This window comes from Scophthalmus maximus, chromosome 5 (genome assembly GCF_022379125.1).
Source record: "Scophthalmus maximus strain ysfricsl-2021 chromosome 5, ASM2237912v1, whole genome shotgun sequence".
Classification (NCBI taxonomy): domain Eukaryota; kingdom Metazoa; phylum Chordata; class Actinopteri; order Pleuronectiformes; family Scophthalmidae; genus Scophthalmus; species Scophthalmus maximus.
Window position 1 is genome coordinate 14,567,214 of NC_061519.1, and position 22,787 is coordinate 14,590,000.

At 43.0% G+C, this 22,787-nt stretch overlaps 1 protein-coding gene and 1 long non-coding RNA gene across 5 annotated transcripts in view; one reads left to right on the forward strand and one right to left on the reverse strand.

Moving 5' to 3' along the window:
• The window catches only part of LOC124850034, a 115,909-nt gene that overhangs the window by 69,331 nt on the left and 23,791 nt on the right, over nucleotides 1–22,787 (forward strand). The gene's annotated exons all lie outside the window — the stretch shown is intronic.
• Nucleotides 9,577–22,787, reverse strand: part of epha4b (eph receptor A4b) — a 78,146-nt gene continuing 64,935 nt past the window's right edge. The window contains exons 14-19 of one of the 3 annotated variants that reach the window (XM_035635867.2): nucleotides 20,223–20,284; nucleotides 17,171–17,380; nucleotides 15,261–15,410; nucleotides 14,824–15,017; nucleotides 13,452–13,589; nucleotides 9,577–13,202 (exon numbers count right to left, since the gene is read on the reverse strand). In XM_035635867.2, the coding sequence (XP_035491760.2) occupies nucleotides 13,103–13,202; nucleotides 13,452–13,589; nucleotides 14,824–15,017; nucleotides 15,261–15,410; nucleotides 17,171–17,380; nucleotides 20,223–20,284 (854 nt within the window). In that variant the 3' untranslated portion in view covers nucleotides 9,577–13,102. Of the gene's footprint in view, nucleotides 13,203–13,451; nucleotides 13,593–14,823; nucleotides 15,018–15,260; nucleotides 15,411–17,170; nucleotides 17,381–20,222; nucleotides 20,285–22,787 lie in introns of all 3 variants that reach the window. The other 2 variants (XM_047332197.1, XM_047332198.1) reach the window with 2 other exon arrangements.

Consider the following 22,787-nt stretch of genomic DNA (forward strand, 5'->3'; position numbering starts at 1 on the left):
AATTCACAGTATATGACTCATGAGCTCATGACTGGTAGATTACAAGAGGGCAGTCTTTAGAATACATCGCGGCTATGAAATAAATCCAAAACGAGGAAAATAAAGGAAAAAAGAGGCAAAGCTCTTTAATGCAAGGTTTGAGTTTGGTGTCATCACGTTAAACACAATGAAAAGGGGTTTATGGATGTTTGTATGTGCTGTGATGATGCACAATCAGCTTGAAAATCAGTTTGCAAACGCCAGCACATGTGCCTGTTTTTTGCTTATCCGCTTTCTCAAACAAGAGTAGACTGACAGCTGACCTTATCAGCAGAAAGTGGGACCAAATTTGCACGATGATAAGTCTGAGAAAAACATGTGAACGCACAAATTGCCGACCCACCCTCTCTCTCTCCACCCCCTCTCCCTATCTGTCTGCCATGAGTCAATGGGCGGCATTAAGTAAATCATCTGACTGTGTATCAGATTAAAAAGAACAGTGTAATGCCATCGCTGATGCTCATTTCCATGATTCTCATGCGTCTGTCAATGGAGAGGGTGAGAAATGCAAAGGAAAGACTCTTTTGCATTGGTTGGCCTCTGACGCTGTGCTGACCTTTGAGAAAGCAACAATGTGAGCCTACTTCACTATGCGATCACTCTTTCTATTCGTCAGTGTAGCTGATCTAACCCAGCAGTTGTCATTGCAGGTGCTGTTATGTGTCTGTGACAAGACAAGAGTTTGGTTGTGAAATATATAAATTACGAAATTGGATTTTTATCATGCCACTAGTGTGTCCATATGGTATTATTGTTTGGTCACTGTCGTAAAGACGCCGCAGTCGCAAGACGTTGGTAAGGACCCGGTTTTCCTCGGAACTCATGTGTCGTCATTTTTCTGTGAAATCCGAGTCCTGGTGGCCAAGCGACTTTCACCATGTGTGGAGGCGGAGATTATAGAAGACCAATATAAGTGCGGATGGCAGCGTTTTTCTGTGGTCATTACACTGTGCAATCAGTTTTAACATCATAATGACAAGTTTAAGTCAAAAAGTTTACTTCCACTTTATATCAAATTTCAGTTATGGTTAGTAAGTAACTTTGGTGGGCATCAACCAGATCAATACATTAAGCTAGTTGGAGTTTGGCCGTGTTCAGACATGGACAGACTCAGTAATAAGTTTGTGTTTGTCCCGGTCCCCGCCAGATGTTGGCTGTTATGCACACTGTAGTTCGGCATCTGGACAAGTTGTTTTCCTGTCCTTTAGGTGACCAACGTTTACAGTGATGTTTGTTCAAGCACTTTAGTGCAGATGGAGATCGTTAGCAAAGAGGCCGGAAAATGCATGCATGGATGTTGTTTCGACATATTAACTGTGTGGACATAATCAGGAAAATGAGACGAAAGACACCCTGTGGGGGCGGGGGGGGGGGGTCTTGTGTCATCCCATTTGTCTGTCTTTGCCCTCTCATCCTCTCTCATGGCGTCCCATCGCTCTGTGCTCTGATCTGTGGAGCCGTGACAGGAGTTTGATCCTCTGAGCTGCATCTCCACTTCAAACACTGAGGCAAATGACCCGCTGCAGTACGGGAGGGTATCACACAGGATTACATGCGTGCAGAAAGACAGACAGACACACACACACACACACACACACACACACACGCACACGCACACAGAGTTGTGTGTGCCTGGGATGTCTTAACTCGTCCTTTGGGCCTGCCTGAGATGTCATCTCCTCCAGAAGCTGCTAACAGTCCATTTCAGCCTCTAACCCTGCCATGGGCCAGCGCCTTACAGCGGAGTACTAATGATCTCTGTGCTTCAGTCCGTCTCTCCCCCTTCATCCATCCATCTCTCACAAGTTTCTCACTGCCTCTATCGCTGTATCTACCTCATTTACTGCACTGCCTCTTCCTTCTTTTTTATCACTGAATCCCTGTTTCTAATCAGCCCGTCAGTACCTGCAGCAGCTTGGTATTCTTGTTCTGTGAGCACATCCGTAATAATGCGCACGGCCGTGCCTTTGCCGCTGAGTACATCTCTGTAAACCCAGCGTCCATTAATATTGTGTTTACTGTGTCTGTATCATTAAGAACCACAGCCATGTGTCCTAGTAAAAGACTGGGACATAAACTGAAGTGAATGGCCACGGTCAGACTCACATTATTCTCTGTTCTATTTCCATGGGTGCCTGGGAGCCTAAAAGCCTTCATAACTTACACTGTTATTTGGGTCAAACCTCTGTTAGTGAGCATGTGTCTCTGATGTAGGGCCTCGACTGCCTACCCTTAGCTTTGCATTTGTGCTTCATACTGTACGTGGACACACACCCGTGCACAAACAAAATGCTCTTTTGTAATGACATGAACAATATTCATGTATTTATTTCACAGAGATGCGCGAAAAAAAGATATAGTCAGAAAGAAAGGCTGAGTAGAGCTAACATCAGCACTTGCACACAGTTTTAGTAACGTCATGTGTGGTCAAACATCAGCTATCACAGTGTATGTATGCTTACTTCATGTGGTTATGGGGATAGTGTGTGCGTGTGTGTGTGTGTGTGTGTGTGTGCGTGTGTGTGTGCGTGCGTGTGTGTGTGTGTTTGTGTGTGTGTGTATGTGCACGTGTGCTTGTGTCGGTGTGTCTGCAACGTTGCTGTTAGTTTTCCATGAAGTTTTGCAAACCATGTGATTGTGGTTTTACACTACAAAAACCAACCATCTGTTTTTTCACTTCAACTTGTAATTTGTTCGCCCTGCTCGGTTTTCCCCCGTTCACTTCCAGTGTTTATTTTATTGAGTTCTCCCCAAGAAGTTTTGTGTATACATTTGCTCTGTATCATGTTCGTTAACTTTTATTTATTTAGCAGTGAATATTCATAAAAACCCACATTATATTCCTGCCTTAAACTAGTACAATTTCCATGTCAAAACCTCTGAGAGACACAGTGACAAGGCTTATTCGGTCATTAGTTTTGCAGGTATTTAGTCATAAACCAAAGAACTTTCAATTTTGATCCTGACAATGATGGAAGAGGAAATGTTGGGGGATATTTCAGTCTGGATCAAAGCGGTGGACTGACCCATTCTGCCTCTCTTGAGATGTAAAAAACCTTTCAAAAACCCACTGGAGAAACTCAATAATACACGGTTGTCACATTTAAACGGTGATTTTTCTTTCTTCAACCAGCATGTAAATGGATCTTACCTCCCAGCAGATGTAATAATTTTATAGAAAAATTTTCTTAGGTCATTAACTTCAGTTTGATGCTCGCATCGGGTGCATTAAAAAGCAACAACAACGCAAAACCTGTCGTATAACCTCATTTTGTAATTAAACTCAATAAGAAACAATGTAATGAATATTTACAAGTGCCTCATGTGGTCTGATAGAAATGCATATGAAGAACCTAATGTCTTGGATAGGTTATTGACCCCTGACCACAGAAAAAAAAAGAAAAAAGAAAAAGGAAAAATGTCATTAACTTCAACTCATTGACCAGTCTGTCAACCGTGCCGGTCGATCACTCTTTCTCTCCTCCCTGTAATCCTTTTGTTGGTCTCAGGAAAGTCAGTGATGGCTTCTTGTCATATGTGAGGGTTTTTTACTACAGACATGCCCGCTTGTCAATGGCAGCCATTACGTCAATGACAAACTGCCTGGAGGAGGAGGAGGAGGAGGAGGAGGAGGAGTAGATCCCCGTGGGGCATTATAGTAAAAGTAAAGGTGGTCTTTTAATTGTACAAAGAGAACCAGCGTGCGTCAGTTCTTTTAGGGGTTTTTTTGGGAGTTCCATTCCGACCCTCTCAGCTTTCACGAGTCCTTCATGTGTTTCACCAATCTAAGATCCAGGCAGAGCCACAATAATACCACAATATGGATGAACTTCGAGTTTTAACCTACAGTGGCAGTTTCTCTAGGTCTAATGATGCTCCAGTGAGACGGTTCTTTTTCAAGTCCTTCCAACCCACCAGCAAAAATGTTCTGGGCTTTCCATTCTAAACTCTGGGGGGAAAAAAATCACCCATTATCTTTGGAATATCATAAGACAGTGGCCTGCCAAACATTCTCTCCTGAGGTTTCGTAGCTGTGATAAAGAAATGGGGCTTTGTCTCAAACATAATAACGGTTCAAATCATTTTTGGGTCAAATACAATTTTATGGGTTTGCTTTTTTTTTCTTTAGTCAGAATTTTAAATTCGGATTGCACGTAGGTTTTTGGCCATTCATATTTTGCTATTAATAAATGTTCACAATGTTGTTTATGAAAAATTTATAATTTTCATTTCTTGCCTTTTTATTTAATATTACAGTCCACTTATACTTAAATGGCTAATCAAACACTAGTTTTTGGCTTTTGCTGAGGGCTTGATTTTAACACTGCTGTGTGTGTGTGTGTGTGTGTGTGTGTGTGTGTGTGTGTGTGTGTGTGCGTTCGTGCGTGCGCGAGCAAGCCAAAAAAAAAAATCTGTTTTAGCTCTAACAATTGCAAAGTTATTTTACTGTCAAACAAAACCATATTATATTGCATATACTGCATCTGTATTTATATCTCCAACACATGGTGTCGTGAATGCGACTTCATCTACTCCTCAGACGAGAAACAAAGCAAGAGAAAAGTACTGGAGCTAATGGCGGAGTGAAAGAACAGGATGATGAAAGGAGCGATGGTATGCAGAGCGATGTGCGGAATACAACCATATTGTTCCGATGCTTTGATGTTACAGACAACTGTGCCACAGAAACATCTATTTTCACCAGCCAAGACGTTGCAGAGTAGTTTGCGATAACCACATGTCTTATGATGATCTACATAATGTACATAGTTAGTTGCAGGCTCGTGAGTCTCTGCACCTCCTCTTGGTGTAGAAAACACATTTCCTGTGTCTCCACCAGCACTGAAACGGCCCGGCCGCGGCACATTGGAGGGGGTTGCTGTGGTTTCTTGGCTCTTCCCTGAAACATCAAAGCTTGATTGATGGCACTCGAAGAGCTGCGTTTGATTATACAGGATAGGAGACACAAAAACACGTGGTGTGTACAAAAGAACACTCGTGCTCTCCACGCATACACATGTACGCATGCAGGCAACGGGCGCAGGAAATCATGCAATCTACTGCAATCAGCCGCCACGCGGCGTTCAGAATGGGCTTCTCACAGAAAGGTAGAGCTAGTCCTGAATATTTCCGAGCAGGACGTGTTATCAAACTTAAATACAATAAAGAAAGGCTTTGACTCAAATTATCACTCCACACGACTCACTGAGTCCCGCCAGCTGTCCGGCCTGTGTATCTGTTTGTGTAATTTATAGGCGAGCAGATGTGGTCTTTCTGCATTTGCTCTAAATTTAGATTTTCATCATCTCTTCTCCGTCGATGGCAGGACGTGAGTGAGAGTGAGTTTGTCTTTGGTCAGAGTCTCGCTTGAGTCATCCAATAGCAATTCACCATGTCATATCTGCCAAGCATTAAACTGTGATTTCCACATCTGTGAGGGATTATGTGGTCAATATTGTCTCAGTTCCTCTGAAACCATCCGAGTTTTTTTTTTTTCTTCACCTTTTTCTTTCTTTCCAATCTCAGGCAGTATTTACTCTCTTCTCCTCGTTTTCTGTTCATGCTCCATCTGCTTCTGTTAGTACTGATTCTAGATGGTGACTGCTGTTCAGGACATTGTTTTTGTCTTTCCGTTGCCGTTTTGTGTCTCTTAAGTGGGATTTCTTTCCAAAATGGACAATGTGATATCCACCCACCTCACGCCAGGATTGACCAGCTGTGCGAAGGCGAGAGAGGACCCGGGCGTCATACGTCTGTCTCCAGCGCTCTCTTATTTTTCATTTGTTACACAACGATTTGTGACACTTGTACTGTGAACAAATCCGAATCCGGATCGTGTTCATTGCCATGTAGGTTTTCACATAGAAGGAATTTGCCGGTGTTTGGTGCATAACAAAACAAATTAAAAACTAAGTACTGTTAGTACAAGGAGAGGAGCAGTGGAGAAAAACTGTCCAATAAAATGTGCAAAATGGGAATATGTCCAATTTTCCCCTGAGAGTTACAGCTGTACGGGTTGTGCAGGAGAAAAAGTGCAAGTAATCTAAGAGGTGGGAGGTGCAGAGGTGGTGTGTGCATTGAATGTCCATGAGATGGGGGGAGTCAGTGCCAGTGGGGGGCTCTGACCTTGTTGATAAAATCAGCTGCAGAGGTAAAGAAACGGTGGTGTGAGGTTTTGTTCCTGATGCACCGCAGCCTTCTGCCAGAGGGGAGTGTCTCAAAGAGTTTGTGTCCGGGGTGGGATACACTCCCCTTCTGGCAGAAAACGGTGGTCCATCAGCTCGTCTATGTGCAGAGACGGTATGTGCGTATGGGCGAATGCGACGCACGCGTCGATGCAATTTCTCATACACATGAATGTGACTGCTAATACAATGCAGAATTGCATTGTACTGCCGTACAATGCAATTCTGCCTCATCGCAGTGTCGTGTGAATGGACATGATTTGATCGACGCAATGCGATCCAATGAGATACAAGGCGACGCAAAATATCACACTGCGCAATTCCACACGGTACAGATGGTTTTGGTTCTTTTCAAGTAGACAGCAAAAGTGCCATGTTTACTTCTCACTGGTGCCCTATGGGAAATGCTGTGGTGAGCAGTGAACCAAGGGACGCTGGTGGGATTGTAGTTCTACTAGTAATTATGGAGTGGCCAATGGTGTTGTTTGTTTCTCTGGTGCTGCGGCTCTGCAAGCATCTCATTTGTGCCGTTTGTCTTTAACGTCTAAAAAACACCTTTCACAAGTAGTGCAAAAAAAAGGTCTCCAAATTAATTTTTATTTCCTTTAATGTCTCCAGTTACACTTTTTATAACCTCACACATTTAACATGTTATACTGGATATTACAGAATACTGTACAGGATATTTTGTAAAACCATCAGAGATACAGGTCGCAGCTTTCAAACTGGTTTGAATTGTTTCACTAAATTTACTGTATCTGAACCAAATGTTACTGTAGCCTCAGTGTGCTGTGCAGCTAAAGGGACGAATGAGAAAACAAAACTATTGGATTTGGTCTTGAACCACTGGACCTGCAACTGGTAGCCCAGTTTAGTATTTCATCCATACCAACAAAAGCATAGAAGAGGAGAGTTATTCACTTAATTCACTGAGTTGATCCACACAGATGAAATAAAAACTATCTTTTTATTCAATTGACACTGAATAACAAAAAAAACAACTATTTCCACCTACAATCTGAGCCAGGTCATATCGCTCCTGTTATTTTATCCTTTTTCTACCCTTTCGCTATTTTCTGGCCCAACAAAAAAATTGCATGGATCAAATCAGACTTCTGCCAACATATTTTTCCCAATCCAAAGCAAACACAAGAACGTGCACACACACAGACCCTGAAGCTGCCGTACACCCGGGGTGGCGTCTCGTTGCTGTGGCTGATGAGAGCAGGCATGATGGGAGTGAGGCATGTAATGTGATTTATAGAGCCGGGCTCACTTTTCAAATTCAATCAGGAACTTTGATTACTGATGAAAATTTGAGACAGGAAATAGCATCGAAAGCAAACGAAAACCTCATGAGACTGAAGAGGACTGGTGTGTGCATGTGTGTGTGTGTGTGTGTGTGTGTGTGGACAGGGGAACATTGAGCCCGTCTGAACTTGGTCATATTTGATTAGAGAGGACACGCAATGCAATCAAGAGCGACATAGCAGGAACTTCAGCAAATTTAACCAACGACTGATGAAATCTTACCTCTGGTTCAGATTTTATCTACTTCTCTCCGTCTGTCTCACACTGGTCGATCACTTACGGCGGATCACACGTAAGCGTCTGCGGTTTCAGCGGAAACGCTACTTGCTCACTTTGAATGGAGTGATGTCATGCATTGGTGAACTGCTTTGTGGTTCTGTTGCTGCGCAGTGCTTGGGCTGCGCGCGGGTCGGTAGTGAGCAGTGCTCAACTTTTTAAGTGGCAGCGCAGGCACTAGCCAATCAAATTCTGTTTGAAAAAGTGACTGGTTGTTGTCGTTGTTACGATTGCACCAGCGCCAGGGTCCCGCGACACAATGAGCATCCGTTTTGGTTTCACAAGCATTACGAAACAGTCACACGTCTATGAACAAACACACACTCAAATGCACATGTACACGTGCGGCTGGGCCCACGCCGAGGTCACAGTGGCAGTTTGGTCTCTTGTGTTATTCTAATGTCTGCTGTTGCACATGAGGGGACACTCAAACCCACACCTGACAGCATGACAGAAGGGCCCAATTACCATTCCCATGGGAGTGTGAATGTGTGTGTCATAGACAGAGAGAGAGATAGAGAGAGAGAGCACAGAGTGGAGGAACAGAGTGAAAGGCAGAGACACAGAGTGAGAGAGCACTTGTGCATGTATGTGATACAGACATGACAGGCTCATCAGTCACCAATGGCCTTTTAAAGTGTTCTCCAGAGGGACACCTGACCTTTTCACATGATGCCAATAGCCGCTGCATGAAGAATCAATCGCCTAAGCCTTTGGCTCTTGGTAGCCCCCTGTGTTATCCAGAGCAAATATGTGAAATGACATTCTCCCTGTTGTGACACCTGGAGACAAAAGCCCAAAGTTATGGATTGGCCTTTAATAGTGAAGGGAAACCCAGTGGTGATATCGGTTGGACAGAGAAGAGGCAATGGACCTCAAAAAAGAGGGCTGCGTGTGGAGAAAACCTTCAGATGGATACATGGTTGGAAGGAAGGATGGATGGATGGATGGAGGAAGGTAGGGGGAATTAGAAAGGGGGAGATAATGGGGTATTCGAGGTCAGAAAACTAGTCACAACCTCTTTCTGCACAGGATGGATAGGAAAGGGGGGAAAGAAAAAAATGGGGATGCACAGGGCCAAGAGGAAGATTAAGAGGAGGGCAGTGGGAGGAGATAGATACTGAGGAAATGGAGAAAAGAGCTGACTTTTGTGTGTGTGTGTGTGTGTGTGTGTGTGTGTGTGAGAACGACATGGAGGGAGCGGCAGCGAACGATAGGGCAATATGCAACCTAATATGATGGGCTAAATGTGGTCTAATGGCGGTAACATAGAGTGACAGCAACTGGGCCAGTGCATTAAGGGGTTAACCAAGGCCAGGAGTCATTGACCTTCCCCCTCCCCTGAGACAGAATTATCTCTTGGTAAGGAACACACACACACACACACACACACACACACACACACACACACACACACACACACACACACACACTCATAATGAAGTTGTGGTTGCATACTGGCCATATTTTCCCATTCAAGAATGTCATGAGGGGGATTTCACCACCACTGTCAGCAATGGAGCAGGGCTTGGGACAGATGAGACAATGCCCTTGAATCATTCACTGGTCAGACGCTCACAAAAACAACATTTGATAGCTTTTTACACAGCATAAAATATTAAGTGAGGGTTTCCTTGCACTTTCATTTTTAAACGATCATATTCTGGAAGTCTCAGTGTATGTGCGTACGTGACTATGTGTGTGGGAGAGAAAGGAAAAAGGCGCAGGGAGTGTGAGAAGAGAAAAAGACACTGCAGGCGTCAGGTGAGAAATTAGAAATATTAGCATATTTATTACAGCAACATGAAAGACATTAGAATGCCTACACCCTTTACAACAAGCCACGCAGAGGAAACGGGCATGGGGACAAATAAGCACTGAACGGTGGCCAAAGAAAGAGAGAGAGAGAGAGAGAAAGGGAGGGGAGTAGAGACAGAGGGCTGAAAGTCTCAAAGTAGAATCACTCAGGGACATTTACAATACAGAGCTGGTGGGATATGGAGGACAGATGTCATATTTCGGATCAAGCAAAACAACCCACATATCTAACCTTTTATAGAGTGAACAGTGGCACGAACCTGGGATTCAGAGAGTGTGGGTATTCTTAAAATTTCTAAAATCGGATAGTGTTGAACAAGCTCATACAAAAAAGTCACAATAAAAGCCATATTCTTGAGACGATACTCGATGTAGTTCTTACCTTGATTTTGCATGAGGAATTTTTGTACAATTAAACAATTATGCAACCAAAAAATGAATCTAAAGGTAAGCCAATCACATTCACCACTGAATATGTTATTACTCAAATAAATAAGAACAATATTGTCATTTTCTCTTTCAACTTGACTTGGTGATCGGCTTTAAGATTTATTATATTTCAGAACAAAATTACTTCTGCGTAAAGAGTGAAGGTGCCGTTGGAGGGGTCCCGGGTTGGGCGTATTATGGGATGTTACAAAACCAGGGTGTCAGTGTGATGTCATCTTAAGAACACTGATAAATACTACCTGTACATACACTTTACTCTTAATATCACCTCTATAGGGCAACAGAAATGAACAATAGCTCAGTAAATAAGGCATCTAAAAGGCCAGCGGTCATGGGTAGTCCGCTAGAGTGAATTCATAGAGTTAGCAAGAGTAGAATGAACCCTTCTAGACGGTATGAATTGTATTTTTGCCTGCGACTTATTGGACAAAAAAAAGAAGAGGTTTGTCAAGGAGAAATCAATCTCTGGATTATTTTCTTTTAGTTGTAAATTGTATCCGTTAAATGCAATTGTTTAACCAATTCAGTGAATGAAAAAACAAGTAAAAGGCTTTTTCTGCTGCTAAGTAGAGGTGGAAGTTTTTACTCCACTGCCCAGTTTGCCTCCTCTCCAACTGACAGTTTGCTTGGCCCTATCCCTTAGTTACAGATGCTAACCTTTAACCCCAATAAATTCTTTTGCCTAGGTAGTTACTGCTCCTTCAACTTGGAAGCACTGCTTGGTTACTACTATAGGTACTAAGCCAGTTAGCCAGATGTGCTGACAATTGTAGGTCACATTAGAGAAGATCATATCTTTTTTTTGCTCTTTTACTCTTGTGTTTTTGGTTTTGGGAAAGGCTAAAAAAAGACATCACCCTCCAAGTTATTTTTAAAATGCAACAGCTCCATTCACAATACTTCATCACGTGACGAAATGTAAAGCTTGACAGGTATGCCATGGTTAGGTGCAATTGCTAAATAATTGAGGTTGTGGGCGAGGGGGGTTTAACAAATATTCAATCTCTGTGGAAATTTGATGAAAGAAATTTCTCCTATCTCAACCTCACCTCGTCCCTACCTTCCAAAAGTTATGCTGTATGTGAAGAAAGGCTCAAAATGTGCATGTAATTACTGTCTAAGATGGGTACGCCCAACAAGGAGAGTACATTCTACTCATTCTAACTCTATGGTATAAACTGCAGTCACCGTCACCTGTCAATCAAAAGCTGAAGCTTCGCACCATGCTACATTCCTTTGTTCAGACCAACAAATAACCTCCCTTTGCTTTTCTCCCGTAAGACCTGCCACTGAACAAGTACTTCAGAAATCTCTTTTTCACAATAAAAGTACATCATAGTCATCATCGTCATCGTTATCATTACAAACATTCTAACATTGGAAATCAACACTGTACATATTTTACACTATGATACAATCATATATACTGTACTTTATGTCACTGTTGGTCCTATATAGTACCACATATATTAAAACTGGGTTTGGGATTACACTAAAAGCAGGTTCAGTGCCATTAATGCAGTGCACACACACACAGGGTCCCATCACATCTAACCTTGTAATTAATGTGTTAAGCAGCTGTTTCCTTCTTACAAGGAAAAACCATCAAACCAATTTGTTTGCTGTAAACACTGTTTTGTAAATTCACTTGTGGGTATTGGTTTGAAACTAGGGATGCTTGAAATAGGTTGGCATGACTGATAATACACAAAGTAAATGTTACCCTCTCTCTGTGGCACCGCTGAAAGTTTACACTGCGAATATTTCATCTTCATCAGGCAAACTATTTTGGACAACACACTTATTGTGACTGGCCTTGTGTAACCATCCGGCCATGGGAGCTGATAAAAAGAAAGAAGAGTAGGGATGGTCGTATGCAACATTTCAGTGTTACTTTACTGTATATGGCACAACACTGGATAAACAATTTACACGCCCCAGACAGTGTCATCTCTTGTATGACCTTTGCATCACCTTTGCTCAATTTCTTTAAACACCTGAAACATGGGAAGGCAAACTCTTGTGCTGAAATATTCCCACCAACGTCATACTGTTAGAGCTGAACAGGCAATTTTGTTTGGAATAGACAGTTTTGGAAGAGTAAAAATGTATCTGTGCTATCTTCACCTCAAGCGGTTTCTGCTGTTACTTTGCACCCAGTTACATCATGAGTTTGAGCAGACAAGCAGACGCTCTCTGGGTCCGGTTGCTATGGAAGTGTTTCTAGGTGCAGTCGCCAGGGAAGCCCTTGTCCTGGTCCAGTAAAATGTTTGAACAAGTCATACTTCCATCCTACATGAACTAGCAAAATCTGCATCCCTCACTATCTCTAAAGGTCCAGGTTTTCTGTTTCCATCACACATTCATGTCATTCAAAGTCTTGGCTCATTCACTGGCTTCTTATGTACAGAGAGCAATGGAAGGGGCCATACATATACCAGGTAATAACTCCTATCACGGTTGAGTCATATAAACCTCACCATTAATACAAACGTTAGGTCCATCTCGATGGTTGTGGGACACGCAGCCCATATAAACATATATCTACACATATACATATCTTCAGACCCTTTTTAAACTCTTCAAGGTGAAAACTTAAAACAAAGAAAATACAGTAAAAACCAACTGTACACCTCACAGACAGTGATGATAATTATATTCTAATTTGTTTTTCGTAATTTCTTTAGTTAAAAATCTTTTTTCTTTTTCTTTTGTCTAGCTCAAATGATGTGAATGATCTGAGATGCTCTACATGTTGTGTCTCTCAGTTGCTCCATAATGGTGGTTGTGTTGCTGGGACTCTTGAGTGCTAAAGCTGGTAGTGCCCGTCGAGCATGGGAAGAATGGTGAAACTGCGAGGAGGTGAAGGAGTCAAGCGTCCATGTTGTCTCCAACTCGATGTGTCTCAAATCAAAGGAGGCCCGAGCACCACAATATCCATTGCAACTCCATTTCTGCTGGGGAAAGTCTTCACGGGAGCCTCCATTTTGGCTCTGTCTCATTGTGTGTTTATTCGGACACTGTTATACTTGGACGTGCGTCCCCTGGGTCTGCAGACTCTGCACACTGGACAGAATCTTCTTCTGGTGACCAGCCAGAGTCACACCCATTTTAGCCAGTTCACTACAAGGAAGACAGAAAAGAAGTACATTTAAAAAATAGGATTCATCAATGATATTATTAGAGAGATAAATATACATTTTCAAAAGACAAGGAACTGCTGAGATTTTCTTTTTATCCAAGATATAATTACAGTAAATCCCCTTCTTTAATTTGAAATGACTCTCAAGTGGAATATAAAACGTCTGTATCTGGCAATCTGGACCTTTTGAGGGTTTTATTCAACAATGATGAGACACTAGCCGTCTGTACCTGACACTGATGTAGAGGATTGAGTCGAAGCTGACATATCCAGCACTGGAAAAGTTCTCCTTATACTGGCCCATCTTGATGGCCTCCAACCACTCATCCACTGTGCTCACACTGAACTCTGGGGTGGACAGGTCCTCCCTGCTGGAATACAAATTACACTCACAACCCAATCCAGTTTCAACCTTTTGAGTGGCTAAACAGTTTCCGACTTGTGCCGATGCCAATCATTTGTCCTTGGAACTGTTATTAAATGTGACTATTGTCAGAGTATCCATGCTTATTTGTGGTTCTGGATTTGGACAGAATAGTTTTAATTCTGCAACAGCCGCATCATGACAGATTCAAAGCCACCGTAAAAAAGAAAACATAAACTCTAAACTTTAAACCTACCCATTAGTGGGTAAGTATGATTAATGACCCCCTCCCCCTTCGTCTTCCTTGCTTCCTTTTGTTTTGAATTGTTATAAATGATCTCTGTATTTACTCAAACTTAATTAATACTGTGCTGACACAGGACTAATTGCATCTGCACGTACAGACAAAATACTCTGACAAACAACACTGTTATTTAAAGCCATATGAGGCTACACCCATACTACAATACGTTTTCGTTTTAAAACTGAAGCGTTCTCTGAAGCACTGTACCTTCGTATCAGTCTTTATTAACACACCTGAAAATGTATATCACGTGACCATTCACGTACACTGGGCATGTCAGCAGGAAGCAGATTGTCTACCCTGCAGTTTATAGCTTAGTTACAGAAAATACCACAAACGAGAAAAAAACAATGGTGAAAAGTAAGAGCAGGGATTTCTCCTCTCAGACCAATGACGAGGGTGAACTAGTACTGACAAGTGTTTACAATGTTCTGCCTTAACTGCTGGTCGTCGTGTCGGGACCAATAAAAAACAGACTAGGAAGAGAATGCGGGTGACCACGTCTTCATTTCCAAATGTCTCCATTTTCGCCCTTCCATACTACAATGCAGAGTTTTCAAACTAGATTGGGGCGAGGAAACTTTTCCATGCCTCTCTGGAGTAGTGTGAACGGCAGACATAAACCATAAACTGTGCAAAAAGTAGTAATGTGGAAGTAGAAGTCTCTAAATCCTGTGTATAAGACTCTTCTTCCTCGTCACGTTGTTATTTCTGTCAACAATGTGTAGCCAACGGACCATAAAACCAAAACCCACTTCCTACTTTGCACAATCTTCAAACCTGTCCAAGTAGATTTACAGTGTAGATGTAAAGCAGTGATCATGTCACCAATGCATGTACCATCCTAAAATCTAACCTGAGCATCTCAAGTCGACATGCATGTTTCGCTGCACGTCGAAGCCACAACTTTAATTCACAGCTGTGTCCCACTGACCATGCGGAGCTGTTGGCCAGCTCTCTGAGGCTGGCTGGGTTTCTGATGAGCTTGTCCAGGATTGTGACGATCTGTCCAAACTTTGGCCTGTCGCTCCGTCCCTTCTCCCAGCAGTCCAACATGAGCTGGTGCAGCACCACGGGACAGTCCATTGGAGCGGGAAGACGGTAGCCCTCATCTATTGCTTTGATCACCTACAGGGAGATGGAGGCAGATATTAAGGAAGGGGGGAAGAATAATATGTTCAGGAAAATAGATTTTTATAGTTGAATTCAATTTAGTTTCATTTGTATAATGCCAAATCGCAATCAACATAGTCTCTTTACATAGTTCAAGACCGTACAATCATAAAGAGAGAAATTTAACAGTTGAGGGAACATACAAAAAACGTAGTTAACACTGTGGCTGAGACATGAGGGCATGTGTTTGTGACTCACATCCTGGTTGGACATCTCCCAGTAGGGCCTCTCTCCGTATGAAATCACCTCCCACATGACGATACCGTAACTCCACACATCGCTGGCTGAGGTGAACTTCCTGTACGCTATCGCCTCTGGAGCCGTCCATCTGATGGGGATCTTCCCTCCCTGTGGATGGTTTAGATCACAGTCGGCACATTCTTGGCACACTGAATATGGACTTGATGTTTTACCCCGTCTGTGATAACGTTGATATTTAAAGGTTGTTTCACTGCTGCGTTCCTCGCCAAGTGTTGTAGTAAATCAAGAGTTAGATCTGTCAAAGTGAATCATAAGACTGTGCCTGTCATGAAGCCCGGCGCCATCAATAACCGAGGAGGTGAGATTATACGCCACCTTGACAACAGCCCTTCTCTCCTCTCTGATATGCCCACAACATAAGGTGACTTTTCCCCTCCACATTCATTCTGCACTTGACTTCCTTATGCCGTCAATTTCCTTTTCTTCTTCCCCGCCGCTCCTGCCCTTGTTGTTGATGCACAGATCAAAAGGATCCCGTGAAGCCTAGTGTATAGACACAATGGGCAGTGAGATGGCGCCGCCCTCTCCCTCTCTCCATCTCTCTCTTGTCAACACACTGACTGTACCTCTATAGGGCTTGGTTCAGCTTTTTAACATGCGGCAGCTGCCTCTGCACCACCTAGCATTCCCCAACTCTGCTTGCTCAAAGTCAAATAAAAGACAAAGCTGCCAAGTCACTCAGCACTGTATTTTTGTTTCCGCCGCCCCCTGTCCACCCCTACACCATCTCCTCTTTTCTCTTAACTGCTCTCACTGGATCTTTACGCTGTCCTCCCCTATTCTCTCTCCAGCTCCCTCCCTCCCAGCCTCCCCAGATCTCAGCCTTATTTGATATCAACTCCTTTTTCTCCCTGTCTCTTCCTCCTCTCCACCTCGGCCTCTCCCTTTCCCTCCTCCCCCTCTTTGCCTGCAGCTCTCCATCTAGGTCTCCTGACATCAGTCGGAGGCTGTGTGCGATTGCAATAGAGCAGTCAGCGGCTGATACACTCCTCCCAGGGCAATGCTAATGCCATATTAAAAATAACATCCCCGACACTTCCTATGAATATGAATAATGCCATCTCCTTGTGGGCATTTTAGATGAGTTACTCCGCAGTGGTTTAGGCCACTGACGTTTGAGTTCCTGCATTCTCTCGGAGCTCTGAGAGAGGATGGCGATGTTATCCAAGACTTCTTTGATTAGACTACACTGCATGTATGCAAAAATATACAAAAACTTACACCTTTGTTGTCTCATTACTAAAACATTTTCTACATACAAGAGTTATGTAGACTCTAGCTCATAACCACGGTAATTCCAACTTGGCAACTTGAATGTATGTTCGGCTGTCTCTGGTGATAACACTTCCAACCTACTGTGTCTGGAATGGTCCACTTGACTGAGGTAGCGTTTTTCAATAGACCATGTTGACCAGGACATCCTCACTGTTGCTGTAGGTATTTACAATATACTGAATTTTCATTTCAGCATTTATGAATACACTACACTGCCATTATTCATTCACAAGTATTATTTTTTTATTAAAATACAAGGTCACAACAGAGGCAGTGGTTGTGTCAGCCTTAAAGATATCTTTAGATGAACCATTGTTGCATTAAGAAATATTAGCTTTCAACCCTGAGATCTCTGTTTATATTACAAAAGTTATTATATTGAATGTTATGGAGACGTCAGTGCCCTCTAAATTTACAATAGTCGTGAGTGTGGCCAAAAGTCATTGTATCAGCCAGTGGTTGAAAATGTAAAATTTGAATGAGTAAAAATGTTTCGCGGGTATATTTCTTTAACTGGTTTTGGCTGTTTTGGGTTTCCCTGTTGGTGCGGGTCCTGTGGAAGTGTGTCTTACCCTTGTGGTGTAGGCTGCCTCTGGGTCGTCCTCCAGAACCCGACTCAGGCCAAAGTCCGACACCTTACACACCAGGTTGCTGTTGACCAGGATGTTCCGCGCTGCCAGGTCTCTGTGAACGTAGCTCATGTCCGACAGGTACTTCATACCGGAGGCGATACCACGCAGCATGCCGACCAGCTGGATCACCGTGAACTGGCCGTCGTGTTTCTGGAGGGAGAGACAAGGGGATAGACTAATTAATATACAGAGCACAGTGTAAATGCTGACATTAGGCTGCAGCAAGGGTCAGAAACCTCAGCCGGAGGTGAAAGGTCAAGCAAGGATTCGAGTGCCTCTGATGGCAGCAGTCCACGCTCCCTAAGTCTCCCTGAGCAAGAGTCTGAATCTCTTCCAGCCCCTGCTAACTCTTCATTTTGACCTCTCTCTGGAAGGTGGCGAGATAAAGATGAATTTCTTCTTCCAGGGATCAATTCAGGATCACAGAAAAATCCTACTGGCAGAGGTTTGGACCTGACGGAGACAAAACTTTCCTCTCACACACTGTCCATGTGCCCAAGCAGAGCTCACTGGATTTGAGATTTGAGCTGTCTTTGGCAGAGAGCAGGGCCTGTTGATCGATGGTGGTCCAACTCACCTTCTCCTGCCAATTATTTCTGCCCTGGGCCAACGGTCCCCGTTAAAATGTTATCAGTCACCTTCGCTCCTTTATATCATCTCTCCTTCCCTCTGTCTCTTTGTTCTCTCTATCTCTCTCCTCAATCTCTGTCTCAGACACCGAGAACTCTGTATTACTTTGATTCAGTCTCCATCTATCTATCCATCTTCCTTCATCTTTCTGCATCTGTGCGGCCCATGCACTCCCCTTCCTCTATCGTTCCTTCGCCGTCTCTCCCTCGGCAGCTGTGGAGTAAGTTAATTAGCCGGTGGTTTTGTGAGATGCTGATTGATTGGACTGTCTAACAAACCTACAGACTTCCTCTATCAATCTGCCCACCACACTGCCTTGCCAGGAAGGAGGGAGGAAGGGTGGGCAGGGAAGGAAAGAGGAGACAAATGCAGGGCAGTGAGGTTAGTTATGGAGACAAATGAGTCTTTTGGGTTGGGGGAAATTTTGGCACGTTACCTAAGTTTGTGCCTCAAAACTGATACAGAAAAAAAGTTCATAGATGGATAAGGATAGTGTCTGCGAGGCTAAGAGAAGAGGAGCTTCCCTGACAGAGCGGTGGTTTTGTTATTTCTGAGGGACGGCTGCTTGATAACTGGACGGCATAATTAAAGACATATGGATGCCAGAAGCACGGATGAGCTGTAAAAGCCATAAAAGTGATTTCATAATTGTATTGAGCCACTGCGGACACTCTCTATGACCCTCATTACAATACATACTATAATGCACAACATGCATGTATCTGTATATGTGGGTTGTGTGTGTGTGTGTGTGTTATTGTGTTTCAAGATATGCTTTAGCCATTTTTTATTTGTCAAATTTCATTTCATTTTGCTTCAGTGTTGCTGATGGGATTGGTGTCTATTTAGCGACGGCCTATCATCGCAGGCTTAATGGCTTTGGAGCAGTGCAGTGACTTTACTGGCTGACAAACTACTTTGAATATGAATCAGGGCGCACACACACACACGCACTATTCGTCTGGGTGGATGCAACAACAGTGTCACTTATTGTGTATGAACAGGATTCATAAATGACACTTTTGTCATATATTTCAAAGTATTATTCCTTCTTTTCTTGCATCTCACAGTAAATGAAGAGCATTTCTCCTTTGTTTGTTTGTGTGTGTGTATAATTGATATTTTCTTTGTCAAATTTGTCAGATGCTTTTTTTGTTTAGATAAACTGAATATGACTGCAGGTTTGCGATTCGTTTCAGAAGATGGCTTGTAGGAGTAATTCTTCAAAAACATCAATTCATTGTAATGACGAATGAAGTGACAGGCTCTTCTGCCATAATGTCGCCGTCAATAACAAAGCAATAGCCTCCACAGCGTTCCTTACATCTGTTCACTGATAGGAGGTGCAGCAATAACCTTGAGTAAAATCTACTATCTTTATCTAAAGACTTCATTTTGTAATACTCTGGTGTGGATTTAAACACTACTACAAAATATGAACTTCAAGCAGGCTCCTTATGGAAATCATTTTCAGAGACCTGATCAGCATAAAAAATGTCTCTTTAGGAATATCTCTGCTGAACATATTTCTCTGTTCATTAATGACAATGTTGAATTGTTAAAAATCTAATTTTGGAGGTGATGCTTGTTTTTTCATTTTTTTTCATTTGCCACCTTCTCTCTTATCTGTGGTGGTATTAAATTACAGTTGAATTAGACGGTTTACTTCCGTACTCCCCCTAATGGAGCATTTACTGCATACAAAGCAGTGCACTTTAAAAAAAATAAATATATATCCTGTTTGTCAGTTGTCTGCTGCTGGTTTGTACTGGTTTGGATATGAGCACCACAGCATCTCATAGACCCATCATCAGACATCATGTGATGAAAGTGTAGGGAGGCGACGCCATCTCACTGACTGTTTCTCACCTCTGCTCAACCCAAACTAATGGCGGGGGGTTAGCATCTGTGCATGTGTACGGAGTTCATCACGACAACCTCTATGTGCGTACTGTACACTGATGACATTGTTCTTGAAACTAAGACAGCAGTTCCTCTACCAAATCTGACAATTCGTCTTCTACGTTTGCTGAATCATTTAATGATGTGCTTCATTTTTTTAAAATTGCAATCTGATACATTTTATCTGTTAGGCAATAATATGTGCTTCTCAAAAATGGGTTTTGGTTAGTAATGTTTATTTTAAAGGATTCTTGTTTACTTAAGTCCTTTACGGGCTGAGTATAAGGTCTTGGTGATTTGAGAGGTGAAGGACAATGTTCATCTTTTTAAATATTTGTAAAAGAATGTGCGCAGGATGGTGCAGCAATTCGATCTTCCGCAGGGGCTTTGTGAAGACCTGTGGGCCTGAACTGGGGGCAGATGTGAGCGCTGTGTTCCTTCCATCTGAGCCATGACTTACCTTGAGGAAAGTGTCCAGAGATCCGTTTTCCATGAACTCTGTGATGATCATCACTGGTTTACCTACGGAGAGACACGACACAGCAGCTGTTAGTTGGAGCATCATTACAAGGAAATAAGACGCAAACTAAGAAGAGACGAGGACAGAAAAGTAGTGGAGTCCACAGCTGTGACCAGCCTTCCTTTCTGTCTCTCTGCCTCTCTCTGGGGGATTACATGGCATGTCGTCATCAGTCACACTGACAGCTTCTAATCAGCCCTCTCCATAAATGCCAGGAGATAATTAGAATGGACCAATCCACTAGAATATATATATATATATACGTGTGTGTGTGGGTGTGTGGGTGTGTGCTCGTAGAACAGGGCCTCCTGAGATCTCATGAATACTAATCAGCCTCAAGGGGAAGGGGGTTGTGGTCAGATCATTGTGCACCTGCACCTGCATGAATGTGTATGTGTGTGTGTGTGTGTGTGTGTGTGTGTGTGTGTGAGATTAAGGGGCGGTTGACTGACGGGCCCCCGTGCACCATGGTCTCCTGCATGGCATCTGGTGGGGCTAACAAATGATTAACAAAGTACCTCCCATCAAATGGACACACACACACACACACACACACATACACACTCTCAAGGAAATAGCAGTTGTCCCTGGGTACCACCCCCGCAGAGCTGAGCATTACCAAAAAGAAATAACAAACAAATGTGCATTTACGAATGTGTGTGTGTGTGTGTGTGTGTGTGTGTGTGTGTGTGTGTATGGCTTGTTAACACACAGGCCATGTCAGCAGTGATGACTAGGTCATATTTTCCCAATCAGACCTTAGAGATGCTAAGAAGAATCTTACTTTCTTTCAAACTCTCCTTATAGAACTGCTTTCCATCAAAAAATACTCTATTCTTTCTTTCTTTCTAATAACTACTCGTTTAATTTCTTGGATTGTATGCCACTGCTTTTTATTTTTGGAACATGTCGATTAAATGCCATTAAGCCTCATTTAGACTGAAAAAGACACGTGAAAGACAGAAAAACATTAACATAAAAATAATTGGATGGATTAATATAAATAGTGTGGTGTATTTAAAAGAAATAAGCAAAGGGGCTGTAAAATAAGGGCGGACAAGGAAAGTTGGATTAGAAAAGATGGAGAAAGGTCAAAAGCTTGTCATGGAAAGGCGGGAACAGCAGCACCAAGGCCTACAGTGAAATTGTAGGTAAAGACAGCAATACATCACCTTAAATGAATTCACTATCTCACTGCAGCACGCACACACACACACACACACACACACACACACACACTCGCACACTCTCGCACTCTCGCCTGGTCTCTGGTGGCGGTGTCTTCTATGACAGTAACATTAGTCTCAGGGATAAAAGTGAAAGAGAATTGGATTTTCTTCTGCTGCGGGTGAGGACTGCCGGTCACATTTATCTCCACAAGGGGCCTGTGTTGTGTGTGTTTGTGTTTGTTTGTGTGTGTGTGTGTGTGTGTGTGTGTGTGTGTGTGTGTGTGTGTGTGTGTGTGTTCGTGTGTGTGTGTGTGTGTGTGTGAGAGTGAGAGTGGGAGAGCTGGTTTCAGGGCATTGCAAGTGGGGACGGATGACATGATGATAACTGCCTGATTTCAGCTCTGATCAGAGCTGGAGAACACGTGTGTGTGTGTGTGTGTGTTTGTTACCGCAGATAAAACAGTTGTCGGGACTAATTCTTACAGAAAGGAACTCTGACTAGTCACACTTTCCGCCTATAGGAGACGTTTATTTTCAGGTGTGTGTGTGTGAGAGAGTTCATGATTAATTGTGTCCCGGATTGTAGACCCCGTGAACGTTGAATACATGTATGCTATTCTGTGTATCCACATGGAACAGATGGGAATAAATGTCATATTCTACAAAAGTAGACAGCCATGAAATGGAATAGAGGTGTGAAAAAAGTACCTCTGGAAACCAATTATGTGTTTGAGCGTGTGTGTTTGTAAGTGCGCTACATGTGTGCATGTGTTACCAAGGAAGGAGAATATTACCTTCAGGCCCACAGTGTTAGGCAAGAGAAGAGGTCAATGAAACACATTTATCCCGTTGTCTGGGCTTAGAGGACCATGTGAGTCTGATACAGTACACGCACGCACGCACACACACATACACACACTATCAATAGCCATACTTGCCAAACAAAATTATTCCTGCAACTGTGAAAGATAACAGTACACCAATACACCAATAAAACAAAACTGACCACAAGCAGTCGCACATTGTATATTTGCTCATTCTGTCTCTTGCGCTCAGGTGCCAACACACACACACACACACACACACACACACACACACACACACACACACACACACACACACACACAAACACACTCAACAATACAATGAACCCCTATTACTTCTTGTTGCGACTCCATCACGTTACCCACACATCAGCCACACACACACAGGCAAGACGAAGCCTCTCTAGCTCATCGTGGAGCTCCTCTCCGCTCCTCAATTTCCTCCTGAAAGCACATAATTAACTAATCACTTTCACATTCATTGCGATGTATTGCCTTTCATCGCCTTCAGA